The sequence below is a fragment of the Nymphalis io genome, chromosome 9, assembly GCF_905147045.1.
Source record: "Nymphalis io chromosome 9, ilAglIoxx1.1, whole genome shotgun sequence".
Classification (NCBI taxonomy): domain Eukaryota; kingdom Metazoa; phylum Arthropoda; class Insecta; order Lepidoptera; family Nymphalidae; genus Nymphalis; species Nymphalis io.
In genome coordinates, this window is record NC_065896.1 from 2736702 (window position 1) to 2751064 (window position 14363).

Below are 14363 nucleotides of genomic sequence, written 5' to 3' on the forward strand. Positions count from 1 at the left end.
ATTAGATAGTCAATACGTTTGAAGTATGTTTTAGGGTCTACAATATTTATAGAAATGTCAGACGGTAATTGTCACAATCAAATCGCGCAAAAATTGACAGCAGACCGGAAGTTCTTATCAGATCGAAAGGTACCTATAGGTACTAGTTGACTTTACGTTGACGCTACGCGTTTTTCTTTGTTTTTATTATTGTGCTAATATTTTATTTAAAAGTTTCGTGAAAATATTGAACTATGAAAAAAGGATATAAAGTTACAGATGTGAAACGGGTTAAAAAAATTGGGGTAGCAGCTGAAAATCTGGAAGAATTAATTGAAAAATCGCGCAAAAAGTTAGGAGTAAGTTGAATTTAGTGGAAATACGATAACAAGGACATAATAAACCCGATTTAGTTCAATTTTAATATAAAATTTGTTTCGTTTGAGCCATAAAATAGCATTGATCTTTTAAAACGGTAATTATAATAAATATGTCAAGGCCAGATTCCCTTGACCTAATTTGTTAGCCGTGACCTAAATCACGTTGTCGGTTTTTAGTTCAATGTCAGCTGCGCAGAATGCCGTCTCTATGTAGCCGAGGACGGGACTCATGTAGATGATGACGATTATCTAAAAACTTTGCCACCACAGACCCTATTTATCTTATTACAGGAAAAAGAAAAAATGGTAACTGGTATGTTTAAAACTAAACAATGATTGGAATGTTAACATAATTATAATAACATTAGTATATTATATATAATTAGTATCTATATTATATATATATAATAATGAGTGCCTCGTTGGTCTAGTGGCTTGATATAAGGCCGCAGACCCGGAGGTCCTGGGTTCAATCCCCAGGTCGGGCCAATAAAAAGTTATTGGGTTTTTCTATCTGAAAAATTTTCAGTAGCAGCCCGGAGTCTGGAAGTTGGAAGTGTGTACACTCCCGTGCCTCGGAAAGCACGTAAAGCCATTGGTCCTGCGCCTGAACTCTTTCCGGTCATGTCGGATTGACTTCCCATCGGATTATGAGAGTTAGGGAAAAGAGAGTGCACCTGTGTTTGCGCATACACTTGTGCACTATAATATCTCCTGCGTAGTTAGCTATTCTCTCTTGAGATTGGCCGTCGTGGCCGAAATCGGTCTGGAGGACATTATTATATATACTAATGTTATTTATATTAAAAATATTTAAAAAGAAATTAATAATTCTATTCAACTGTCATATACAACAGAGGATTTAGGCTTACTTAAAAGAAAACAAGTTTTACAGTTCTTAAAGCACAGGCATAATATAGTATAAGTATTAAATATTTGTTATAATCAATATCATTAGGATATAATTTTTTTTAAGTAGCGTTACTTATGATGATAATGAATACATTTTAATTAATATATAATATCCTGGGACATTTTTCACACACGGCCATCTGATCCCAAATTAAGCTTGTACAAAGCTTGTGCTATGGAAACCAGACAACTGATATACTACATATACTACTTTTCTTTTGTAAATATATACTTATATAGATAATTACACCCAGACTCCGGACAAACAGATAAATTCATGCACACAAATGTCTGTCCTGTGTGGGAATCAAACCCACAATCTTTGGCGTGAAAGGCAAGTATTTACCAACCACGCCAACAGGCTCGTCGAATTATACTTAATACTTTGCTTTAGAAAGTGTAACTGGACTAAAATACTGAATAACATATATAATTTAATTGATATTTTTAATATTTCCTATTTATATATTTCCTTATAGTGGTTTATTCTATATTTATTTTAGATTTTGACTACTACTACAATATGATTCGCTCCAGCAAAAAGGATTATATAGATACTGGATTAGCTGCTAAAGATTTCCTCAGTACTAACTTCAAAGAAAAATTTCAAGTATTCCAGAAGTATATAGCAGCAGCTAATGATGCAAAAACTATGCTTAGTGAGCGCACCCAAGATCCTGCTTGGTTTGAAGGTATTATAATTCTTTTATTAGAAAAATTTTTTTATTAGAAAAATTATGTTAACCTATTTTAACATGTGGTCTTTTTATATTAAAATAATTTTTTTACTAATTCAATAATAAATTAATTTGATCCCGACTATTAAATGTTGGAAATAACAATCAGTATAAAGCTGATGTACTTATTACCCTAACCCTAACAGCCTGTGAATGTCCCACTACTGGGCTAAAGGCCTCCTCACCTCTTTTTGAGGAGAAGGTTTGGAGCTTATTCCACCACGCTGCTCCAATGCGGGTTGGTGGAATACACATGTGGCAGAATTTCAGTGAAATTATACACATGCAGGTTTCCTTACAATGTTTTCCTTCACCGTAAAGCATGAGATGAATTATAATCACAAATTAAGCACAATTTAGTGGTGCTTGACCGGGTTTGAACCCACAATCTTTGGTTAAGATTCGCGCGTTCTTACCACTGGGCCATCTCGTACTTATTAATATACTGGATTAATAAATTAATATAATATGTTTATTATATTTAGGTATAATTTAAAATGTCTTGAAGTTTAAACAATAAATTTTGTATGTAAGCTTTAAAGCATGGTGGTTTAGTACATCTGTGACGAATGGAAGATTACGCAAGCCATTTAATAAGATAATATAATTGATCAAACTATTTGTAAATGAATTGTTTATTGTAGTGTAATTTTAAATATACTTTGTACACTCATTATTCATATTGTCTGTTTCTTGACTTGATGACTTAATCTGAAACATTGTCTCTATATTTCGAATTATTATAATTATATGGGTTTATGATTTTCCTTTATAATAATTTGTATTTAAGGCTCGTAACTCAGTTTTTAGTTATGGTTTTAACTTAATTAAAAGTAGTTCGATTAATATTTGATTGAAAATGATTACTAAAATATATATATTATATTAAATTTGGATTTTAGCCGTGGCATGTTAACAAAGTTGCAACTTTTGGGGACACAATCTGAACTTTAATATTATGAAAGTCTTTATTTCTTAGATAGTAATTCAAAGAAGCATAAGTGAGTTATAATATTTTATTTGATGCCTTGTGGGCTTTTTTAGTTCACATTTTTAATCAATATCAAAAAAAGAGGAGGTTTTGGCTTGATGTGTGGCTTTATTAAACTGCAAAACCCACTGTATAAAATATACTACGAAACTAACTACAAGCTAAAAAATAATTAAAACTGTTATTTGCAGGACTTGAGCCCTCTGAAAAAACTAAAGAGCAGTCCATGTCGAAACGTGTAAAAGAACGCATGCGAGGATATTTTTATAAAACTAAAAGTGCTTTGCAATCATCGGAATTATATGTACACTCCAAAAATGGACGAGGTAAGAAACTAATTGATCAGTTCCTATTAGATCTACGAAAGCTTCTGGAATCCAATAAATACAATGAAGGTTACTTCAATAGACATGATAATACTACACGTATGTGTAACGAAAATGGACTTTTTGAATGCGGTGGACTATGGAATAATAAGAGATGCATGTATGACGGTGAACACGTTATAAATCCCTACAGAAGTCGGGAAGAACGTATTATTTTTCAAACTTGGAATCTGGATCATAAAATTGAATTATCTCGATCAATCGTGCCAATGATATTGAAAGCTATTGAGAGACTAGGCCAAGCAGCAGTACAGTGTATGTCTTGCAAAGAAATTTCTGGGGAAGGTTTAATTGAAGCTGATAGATATTATTTACAGATATTTACGCGCGAAAACTTAAAATTGGTGCATATCGTTTGTCATTATAAAGGAAAACATGACATTCAGTCCGATGTATATACGTTATGTAAAAAATGTTTTACTAGTCATAACATTGAATATCATTAAATGGTAATGATGATGAATTTTGCAAATATTTTTCTATGCTTATAGATTTGCATTTAATTATATTTTGCAATTATAATTATTTTATTATAAAGTAACTTATCACATTGTTATCTGACCTTTTTACATGGTCACTCATTTTGAAATAATAAAAATAATTGAGTAATGGACTTACAAATAAAACTGCAATTTAACGGTGTACCATGTTTGACCAAATACCGTCGAGCTATATACTTGTAAAAACGTGGCTCGTCAGTTCTGGTTTAGATTTTACTGGGTTCGCCTAACAATTTCTGTAGACCATTGGTTCTATGGACAGTTATTGATAATTTGTGTGCGACCAGAATTAACTTTTTTCTATCTATCTTTTAAATCACTATGGCGTTAACGCTTTCATTTTAAAATATCGTTGTAATCTGCCAATAGTCTATAACAAAATAATAATATAATAAAGTGCCAAACTACGACTCGGACGTGGTTTTCTCAGCAAGAATTGTTGTTCTTTTAAGCCGCAGAATATGGTTCGTATACAACAATATAATATCTGTTGATACCAAACAATTTTGCCATTTCTTACTGTAACTCTTCAGAAAACTTTATATTTTTTGACTACTTATGCTTAGTATGAATTTTCGTGATATACAATGTATATTTATTAAAATCGATTAAATCTATTTGATTAAAAAAATTACTCAACAAATCATGTTTCATATATGAAAAAAGCACTTTATATATTGTGTTTATATATACCTACATATTCATAAGCCAGTACTAAGATAAAATAGCCAGAAAAATAATAATTTACGAATCTTTTTCCCTTATCTGTGGGAAAAGAATGTACCATTATAATAAAATAATAAAAATATATAACATCTATAAGATGTCAGATGTATTTACTACTAAAATATCGTAGTAGCCTTTTAACATAGTCATTATTTAAAAATGTTATTATTAAAAAAGTCTCTAAATTTTTCTATTCCTTAATTGATCTCCTCTACCCTTAGTTAATTAGAATAAGTGTATTTATAATCACTTAATATAATTATTATTAAATAAATATATATTTTTTTGTTGTATCTGTATTAGTCTATAGCCTATTCCAACCACAAGAGGAGTAAACCCAAAAAACAACATTGACACCGATATCATTGGTCGAGATCTTGAATGATATTCACTATGAATTCGCGAAAAAATGCCGTTTGCAATGTCCGCGAAGTTGTAATCGGAACTTTGAAAGTTAAATTAATGTAGTTAAGTGGAATAGTGTTGTTTTATAAATAAAGATCAAGAACTGTATAGTGCGTAATACAGCACAACAATTAGAAAATCGCATGCATTTTGTACATGTATGCTTTGTTTACCTTTACTTCTACTCCGATTGGAATAGGCTATATGTATATTGTTATTAACGGTTGTGTAAATCAATTATTTGTATATTGTGTTAACTACATATAATCAATGAATTGTTTGTGATATCAGAACATTGTTAATGATAAAATTATTTAGAACATTTTTTTTATAATGTACTGTGTACAGCCAAATCAGCTTGAAGACATTTTTGCGTTTGTAGTAATGCACCAGCAGATAAGTAAATACAAAACTTTTTATAATTATTAATCATTAATTTAACAATTTTTTTTTTTTTACTCTATATATTTCGTAGTCATCCTCATCAGCGCTTTTATCCGATAAATCATTTATGTTAACTTCTTTCTGATATTGTAATTTATATCTAAATTCTTCTTTCTTCTCTGAAATTTCTTATCTTTTTCTATTGAATTTTAGATAAAAATAAGAAATGTTCATTCCGCTACATTTTTATTCAGCTAATCATTATAGCATTTACATTCATTGTGACTGCGCGTTTTTTAAAGAAAATAATAATAAACTCAATAAATTACACATTAGGTAGCTAGCGCAAACTGCTTAATTCCGAATTAAGTCACTGTGTGTTTGTATATATGTACACTACTACAAACGGAATAACGTCTCTTGGCTGTTTTATTTGTACCAAATTAATTAAAAATATTACTAAAGGGATGATAAAAAATTGCATAAAATAATTAAATTAATTAAACGATAATTGTTTGAAACATTTCAATATAATTATCAAATCGTTTGGGAAATTGGCATTTATATTTCGATCATTGACAATAAATAATTTTGATGATCAAGTTTTAATTTATCGACCTTTATAAAATTAACAACCTCAACTTGTATACAGGGTTATAGATAGCCATAGAAAATTTACTATTTCCATACGAACTTTATTAGTGATGAGCTTATTCAACAAAATAAATTGAACTGAAATTAAATTTATTTGTATCACATAGGAATATTAATTATTGTTGTCTGCCGACTTTTCTAACCTATTAAGTTATATACATTAAAATTAAATAAGTAACATTTTGTTACAACAACTTCAAATTTCTTATATCCTCCAAACCACTGGTCAAATTTACAAAGTAATTACGATATTTATTTACAAAATCTCTTAAAATGTACATATTTTTTAACTATTTCCTTATATTTAAAAGAAAGATACAAGATTTCGGACTTTTTAGAATGTATGATTCTATAGTATATTGATTTAAGATATCTTTTATAATTTAGTCAGCGAAACCCATTACTTACGACTTGATTAATATAAAACATTAACGTTTTTTCAATTATTTATTATTTAATGTTTTATTCGCTAAAATCTTCCAGAAATTGACTATATATAGATGGCTTACAACAAGATCCATGTATTGAGCGGACAAACGAACAGACGCGAAAAGCTACTTTGTGGTGTACTATTTCAAGATTGCATCAATAAAAAAAATACTAAACATGAATTCATAAACAATATATCAGTAATTAATAATAATAATAAAAAAATGTTCTATTTTATTCTTAAATGTTATAAAATCATTGAAGCGTTAAATATTTATAAAAGTTTAAATAGACAACTAATTGTAATTATATATTTTTATACCATAGAAACGTATATATTTTATCTTTTTTTTTAAGTCGGAATTTGTACTTCGTGTTTCTATGGAATTGATTAATATGTAATAATTGTAATATGTAACGACTTAATTTGTTTTATATTCATTTTAATAATTAAGTTTAAATATTCCTAATTATTACGATAAATTATGTACTACATATAAAAAAATATTTTATGACAATCTAATGTAATTAAATAAATATTTTATAATAGCAATATTAGATAAGTAGAATACATTGTTATTGTGATATTTATATTAAATTTAAAGAATATAAAATAACATTTCTCAAAAATCGTATAAATTTAACATCAATCATTTAAAACTTTTAGGTTCGATTTAATTATTTGTTAATTTTCTGCTAATTGTTATCTGATTCAATTGAATGAAGATTTAAAACAAAGTTTTCGAATTAAATATTTTGATGTCAAAGCAGTATTTAAATGTTTAACGTTGTTTGCCTTTTTTATTGAAATAGAGGCTCTCAATTAAACGCAAGATCTATCACAACTAATTTCTTTTTATATATATTTATGTTTTTTTTATTGATTCCTATGTAAATATCACAATAAAGTGACATTTAAAACATAGTTGTGAACGTAGACGCTTCCAATGTAGCTTTAGTGATTGTGTGTAGTATGTAGACGCGAACATTTTCAAAACATGTACACGTTTTTAAAATAACATACGTTCTGGTATACATTTTGAAAAATTAAATGTTTTCATGTGTATTGCAGACATTATGGTTGGTCTAAATGTAGATAAAAAAAAACACAATTTCATTTTAGTTTTGTGAAGAAGTTCTGTATTCCTCAAAATTGACTTTTGAATTGATAATGTTCAGCGTATTGAATAGACTGTTAGTGTAGAGTTATCTATATACAGTATTGACATTATTACCTCATCCTTTATGTTATTAAATGTGGATTATCTGCATGTTATGTGTACATAATAAATGGTATATATTTGAACGAAGTATTTTATAAATTTACCTATCCTTTGCTCGTCTATAATTTTAGGCGCAGGATAACGCCTATATATGCTTTTCAATGCACTTGAGTAAAAACACTACCATTTCAAAACTCGGAGCCGCTACGTCAACTTTGTTGAAGAAAAAAAACCAATAATATTTTATTGTGCCCGATTGGGACTTGAACCCAGGAGATTGTAGTCTAATAAGCTGCCACTCGACTAGCAATTAAGCATCTTCGTACATTCATGATTAGAATGACTAATACTAAATACCGTATTAGCAACTATTGATAATTCAATATCGGATACGGATATACATAATATGCATATTTACTGGTGGTAGAGCTTTGTGCAAGCTCGTCTGGGTAGGTACCACCCACTCATCATATATTCTACGCAATACGGCAATTCTTGTTATTGTTGTGTTCCGGTTTGAAGGGTGAGTGAGCGAGTGTAATTACAGGCACAAGGGACAGAACATCTTAGTTCCCAAGGTTGGTGGTGCATTGGTGATGTAAATACTATTAATTTTTAATTTTTAGTCAAACTATGTGCAAGGGCAAAAGTAAAGAAATGGTGTAGTAATATTGTATTCAAAAGTAAAACAAAACTTATTAATTAACCTGACTTAACTCATTTTTTATTTGGGTAAAATGTATTAAACAGAAGAATATAGTAACACTTTATTATATATTCAATACATATTTTGAGCATTTCACATCAAAGTAAACATTGAAAAAACACTTACATATTTAAATTTATATTAGTATGAATAGTTTCAGTGTTTTTGCGAATTCAACCAACTATTATTGTTGGTATTTGAAATAAGTGGATTTTCTATGTGAATGTAGACCAGCTTCTTACATATCTATTATATTTTCACATAGTATTTATCGAATTATTTAAGTATAATACCAATCTTAACTTTTAATACATTATGAAAAACTTTAAATATTTTTAGTTTTTTATAATGTATTAAATATAGATTATAAATAAAACTAGGTATATAATTAACATTAATGTGAAAATGTTATGTGTTTTTTTTGTCCACTTCAATTGCCCCATTGGTTTAACTTAAAGCTATCTTCTCTTGCGACCTGGATTCTTTTTGTTAGGATTCCTTTGGCCCTTGCCAGCTTTGGGCTTTTTAGCTGAGAAGTTAGTAACATTGCCACCCTTAGCTTTGCCTTTTCCTTTAGCTGGTTTCATATTTTTCTTTTCTTCTGACCTCCTAAATTAAAAAAAAAATGCTTTAAAGCTGATTCCAATTTTTAACATATTGATAAAATGTAGTAACAAGTATCATTTTTAAGAATATTAAAATAATATATAATTATAATTTTTGAGTTTTTCAGTAGCCCATTGTTTATTTAAAAGAATACAACAAATTAAATAAAGGTGTAGACTTACTGTATTTGTTCTTTATTAATATGTTTCGATACTGCTTTATCCATGTCAATCTTAGGTCTCTTGTTCAGAATTCTGTCTATAAGGTTAAGATTATTTTCTTTTTCAGCCTGTGGGGTTGGTATTGGTGCTTTGCGTTTCCTTTCTTTGCCTGGGATCAGTTCATGGACACCTTTACCTCTCGCTTCTTTTTCTTTTGGCAACTTATCTTGGAATTTACCAAGTGATGCAGTAGAAGCCTTTGCCACAACTGCTGCAGTTGATAGCTGCAAAATAACACATTTAAACATCCATATAGTTTAAAAAAGATAATTTAGACAAGTAAAATAGATTTATTGAATTGAATGTTAAAATTATGTCATTGCCAAATCTAGTCAAATACAAAATGAAATACTAAGTTAAATTTGTAATTGGTGTTAACAAAAATATTTTTTTTACCTGTGTAGCATTGGCTTTATCAGAGGTGACAGGCAACCCAACCCTAGGAATATTGACTTTCCTAGACCTAGCTATATTTTTAAGCCTTTGCAACTCATTTTTAGCAACTTTCTCTGATTTTTCACTTGCTTTCTTTTCATACATATCAGTCATTGGATCCACATGCTGAGGAACTTCTATAAGCCATTCTTTCTCTTTTTCAGCAGCTGCCTTTCTGAAACTATACCAAACATATCATACATATTAATTATACTATAAATTATGCAACTCTTATAATTGGAAGAAAATAGTGTAATCTGTATTATACATTAATTATTATATATACATAAGTATTATAAAAATCTTACCCATAGAGTGGCACCCATTTCTGTAACTGTTCATCCCACTTCAGTTTGTCTTTCTTTTGCTTTGTAATTCCCTTTGCCTTAGCAAACTCTTGCCACTTAGTTAAAGGTTTTGGTTTTGGGACTGGTTTTGAACGTGGGAGAATGGTTGTAGGTTGTGGTAACTTAACTACTATTGCTTCATCAATTCTCTCTGTTGGCAATTCCCATATTTTATTGAGAAGCAACTGTGTATTGTCACGAGTCAAAGATTGTAAATATGCATCCCTTAGACTGTCAGATCTAAAAATATAATAACAAATTGATTAATATTATGTATACAATAATTAAATATTCATGTAAATGTTATTTGAACTCAAATATATTACTCACTTTAATGATTTAGTATCGAGATCGTTTGTGTCAAAAGCTAACAAAGTTCCGACATCTAATTCTAACTCTAAATGCTTCTCGACTGTGATAGGTTTATACTTTTCCGCCTTCTTTTGTTCTTTTTCCAAGATTTCATTCACAATATCCATTTTAAATTATTTTATATGTTTATCTTTGTACACAAATATCACCACTTTCTGGCCAAAAAATTCACGTTTTATTTCTAAATGTACCAACACGTGTTATGGCCTATGTTACGTTGTAGAATTTCTTTTTAATGGGCGCAAAGAAAAACTTTTATCTTAATTTTCCTGGTAATTAACTTTATTTCATGTTTACTATATATAAAATTCTTGATATTTTTAACATATTTTTACGCACAACATTTTAAAATAACCTTTAAATCACGTTGAAATGTTTTCAAAAACGTCAATTTAATGACATACGTCGTTCCATTTGCGCTTAGTCTGTGATCTGTCAAGTGTCAACTATAGATTAATGTGACAAGATTGGTATATTGAAATTATGACTTATCTAATGCGAAAACTGATTAAATATGCACTTATTTAAATAAAAACAGAATGAAGCGCTAAAAAAGATTTTTTTTTTACTTTCGTGCAAAAATTATACTACTGTCTTTTAAATATTTTTATATATCATGTCTTTAGAACCGTAACTAGAACTCAAATACATACAAGACAAAAATAAATTAATGATCCAACCTTCATTCAATTTGTAGGTACCATCATACCATGTCATTTAAGCAGTATCGATTGTCAATGTCATGCCTAAATTTGTAAACAAGTCTTCAAAGATAAAAATTCAACCCATAACACGAATTTTAAATAAAAATTATTGCTAATATGACCGGCGAATCAGAAAGGAGTCACTGTTTTAAAATAGAAAATAAATTTATTGTTAAAAGTGGTTGTAAGAAACGTATGTGGAGATCGCTTAAACAAATATTAACTACTGAAAGAACACTACCATGGCCTAATGATGCTGTTTTATGTAAGTTCTTAGTAAAATAAGAGTGTAAAAAAATAACGTTTATATGTAAATGTTACCTCTTGCAGATTTTTCAATTAATGCACCACCTACGTTTAAGCCAACTAAGAAGTACTCGGATATCTCTGGCTTGCCAGCACCTTATATAGACCGTCACTCAAAACTGTACTACAGTAACGCAGAAGAGTTTGCGACTGTAAGAAGCTTACCAATGGACATCACTGCTGGATACCTACAACTGAGAGGAGCTAATACAATTGTTGGTTAATTTTATCTAATACACCCATTTATGCATTATCTAAATAAAAATACTCTTAAATTTAAAGTGTGTTTCAAATAATGTATAATAATTGGTGCATCAGCAGTCAGGCCAACATGTATATAAATTGATATTTCCATCAATACAGTTTAATAATTTAGCTACAGTTTTACCTGATTAATTGGAATTACACACTTGTCTACTATCTTCGCCTATACAATAAGTAGATACAATATTAAATGCAAGTATATACATATATCAGAAAAAGGCGTTTTTTTTAAACATAAATATATAATTTGTTAAGTAATAATAACTTTAATAAACACCACCTAGTGACAACCACAAACCATCGCCTTCGCTAAACAATGTCAAACTTTTCAAGAAAGAAGAGTTGGCTCTAGCCCTGCTCTGAGTCATTAACAGGCTGATACTTTAAACATGTATATTCTCATTTACAAAAATTAATTATCTGTTAAAGATGAAATATTAAATATTTATTTAAAAAATGATTATTGTGGTAGTGTAATTTTATTCGGTCTTATATTTTAATATAATTTAATCATATAGAAAATATAACAATGGTATTGTTAAGAAAACACTAATGTGTAAAATTTATTTATTAAAAAATTATGACTTAATTGATAAGTTAACAACTAATAAGCCATTTTTTGCACTCCCTTGCTTAAACCACCTGCCTCCTTTGTGTTCTTGCCCTAAAGCTGCATATAAAAGTCTGCCATCACTTGTAAATTGCATATGATTTACAAATCCATTTTTTGTTATGCTAAGCAAAGGTACAATATTTTTGTATGAATCACTGACTTTCCATAATCTTATATAATTATCGTAAGAACCTGATGCAAAAACATCAGAATTTAAAAGTGTAGCTAAGCTTGTTATCCAGCGTGGGACCTCATTCTCAGAACCATGTGCTTCGGTTACAGTACATAATGGCTTTTTCTTTAAAACACTCCACAAACATATTGAACCATTGTCACTGCCAGACACAAAATGTTCTTCATCTAATAGTTTCACTTCATCGAGACTTCCCACTGGACCATTAAAAATCAATTGTGATTCCTCAACTATTTTCCATATCCTAACAGTGGTATCCCGACCTCCTGAAGTAATAGCTCGTTCCCTTGTTAATGCATCAATAGAAGTTATAGGTGATTGATGACCAAATAATGTTTCCACATAAGCCATTTCATCTAATGACCAGATTCTTACTGATCTGTCTTTGCTAGCGGAGTACAAGTCATGTGTGTTCTTTCTAAAGACTAGACCTATAACCATGCCTTTATGGCCTTTGAATGTGTGTATGTGTTTCAATGTATGAGGGTCCCAAATTTGAATGTTTGGTGAAGAATCAGAGGTAGCTAAATATTTTGAATCCGTTGTTAATGCTACTGAAGTTATACCTCCTTTTAGATAAATGGAATGTGTTTTATAAGTTAAAGAGCCAAGTCTTCGTTTTTCTCTGACACTCCATTTAATAATTGTGCCACTTTTACAGCCAGTAAAGGCGAAATCACCCTCACTGCTTATACATAAACATGTGAGTGATAGGCGATGTTCCTTAGTCCGTATGAGTCTTATATCACTATCTATTGGAGCAATATATTTATCGGCAACTTCTGTTTTTAGCCTTCCTCTCTGCTCCAGGTAATCTTTCTGCAAACGTTTTTCGATAGCTTCGTCTAATTCTTTGATCTCCGAACGCTTAGCTTCTTCCTTTTCTATTTCTTCTAGATATTTCTTTGCAATTCGCAACTTTTTTTGCTCTGCTGTTTCGTGGTCACTCTCTGATTCCTCAGCTTCAGAGAATTTTTTAAGATCCAAATCACTATCTGAGGATTCTTGTCCGTTTTCGAGGTTAGGAGCATTTGGCTTTTTAGGTTTTTTCTTGTTTATTTTTTCAATCTTTCTTTTGTGAACTTGTCTCGATTTCCCTTTTAGGAAAAATGATGAAGACATTTTGTTTAGTTTTATTTATAAAATGTTCTTATAAAATTCACAATTTTATTCGATTTTCAGTGCAGGAACACGTTGATTTGGCAGATGACATCTGACAATAGCAGAAGTGTCAACGTTGATATTGCTTATGACATACGGTACATTACGATATACGCGTACATTTAGGAACTAGTGGACAGTTTTAAGTTCGTTTTCAATTGGTGGAAACATAACAAAAACAGTAAAAACATCCTTGTTCCGTTGAGCATTATAGTAACATTTCTTATTAAAATAATCCTCAATTAGCTAATATCCATGGTCATTCCGCATAGAATACTTACATATTTATTGAAATTAGGGGTTATAGTTTAGGCAGTAGCAGGGGATGAGGGATCGTGCTGTAGAAATCCCGTCCCTGCCACCGAATTGATTCTTTAGACACTGCACTTGCTATAATACAGGAATAACAGGTCCTATAATTGGATAGAAAATGTGTACTTGCAAATGTGACAAAGCTCAATTAAAATTTACCGCCACTGATTTTTTTATCTTTAAGCCTAGATTACATTTTTTTTATTAAAGTCAAAGCGATGAATAAATTTATCCTTATGTAGTGCTTGTTGAATAAATCTTGGCACTTGATCCTTTTTATATGGATTAAAATGTTAGTACTTGTTTTACTTACTTCAAAGTATGATTCATCATATCAAGATTCGAACTTCACACACAGTTTACATATGTACATAAACAAGTTTTTTTCTACATTTTATAGTTTGGAGTGTTATTCAA

At 29.8% G+C, this 14363-nt stretch overlaps 4 protein-coding genes across 4 annotated transcripts; 2 read left to right on the forward strand and 2 right to left on the reverse strand.

The window, feature by feature from the left end:
• The first annotated feature begins 113 nt into the window (after window positions 1-113).
• On the forward strand, window positions 114-3831 carry LOC126770880 (DNA fragmentation factor subunit beta). Its single transcript, XM_050490488.1, has 4 exons — window positions 114-338; window positions 537-672; window positions 1775-1963; window positions 3191-3831. The coding sequence occupies exons 1-4, from the start codon at window positions 234-236 to the stop codon at window positions 3829-3831; spliced, it is 1071 nt and encodes a 356-aa protein (XP_050346445.1). The 5' UTR covers window positions 114-233.
• A 4643-nt stretch (window positions 3832-8474) lies between these two features.
• LOC126770986 (ribosome biogenesis regulatory protein homolog) lies at window positions 8475-10792 on the reverse strand. The gene is made up of 5 exons (XM_050490624.1): window positions 10352-10792; window positions 9983-10261; window positions 9636-9855; window positions 9201-9463; window positions 8475-9021 (listed from the first exon to the last, which is right to left on the reverse strand). Exons 1-5 carry the CDS (start codon window positions 10498-10500, stop codon window positions 8871-8873), a joined length of 1062 nt encoding a protein of 353 aa, XP_050346581.1. The 5' UTR covers window positions 10501-10792; the 3' UTR covers window positions 8475-8870.
• Window positions 10793-11097: 305 nt separating this feature from the next.
• Window positions 11098-11684, forward strand: LOC126770748 (INO80 complex subunit C). Its single transcript, XM_050490283.1, has 2 exons — window positions 11098-11362; window positions 11428-11684. Exons 1-2 carry the CDS (start codon window positions 11215-11217, stop codon window positions 11625-11627), a joined length of 348 nt encoding a protein of 115 aa, XP_050346240.1. The 5' UTR covers window positions 11098-11214; the 3' UTR covers window positions 11628-11684.
• A 540-nt stretch (window positions 11685-12224) lies between these two features.
• Window positions 12225-13687, reverse strand: LOC126770730 (U3 small nucleolar RNA-interacting protein 2). Its single transcript, XM_050490254.1, has one exon. It carries the CDS (start codon window positions 13593-13595, stop codon window positions 12246-12248), a length of 1350 nt encoding a protein of 449 aa, XP_050346211.1. The 5' UTR covers window positions 13596-13687; the 3' UTR covers window positions 12225-12245.
• Between the last annotated feature and the right edge of the window lie 676 nt (window positions 13688-14363).

Coding starts and splice junctions, on each gene's coding strand:
- LOC126770748 (XM_050490283.1), top strand. CDS start 11,215: ATGACCGGCGAATCAGAAAGGAGTCACTGTTTTAAAATAGAAAATAAA. Junction 11,363..11,427: donor GCCTAATGATGCTGTTTTAT/GTAAGTTCTTAG, acceptor TACCTCTTGCAG/ATTTTTCAATTAATGCACCA.
- LOC126770730 (XM_050490254.1), bottom strand. CDS start 13,595: ATGTCTTCATCATTTTTCCTAAAAGGGAAATCGAGACAAGTTCACAAA.
- LOC126770986 (XM_050490624.1), bottom strand. CDS start 10,500: ATGGATATTGTGAATGAAATCTTGGAAAAAGAACAAAAGAAGGCGGAA. Junction 10,262..10,351: donor CTCGATACTAAATCATTAAA/GTGAGTAATATA, acceptor TTATATTTTTAG/ATCTGACAGTCTAAGGGATG. Junction 9,856..9,982: donor AAATGGGTGCCACTCTATGG/GTAAGATTTTTA, acceptor TGTTTGGTATAG/TTTCAGAAAGGCAGCTGCTG.
- LOC126770880 (XM_050490488.1), top strand. CDS start 234: ATGAAAAAAGGATATAAAGTTACAGATGTGAAACGGGTTAAAAAAATT. Junction 339..536: donor AATCGCGCAAAAAGTTAGGA/GTAAGTTGAATT, acceptor GTCGGTTTTTAG/TTCAATGTCAGCTGCGCAGA. Junction 673..1,774: donor AAAAGAAAAAATGGTAACTG/GTATGTTTAAAA, acceptor TATTTATTTTAG/ATTTTGACTACTACTACAAT.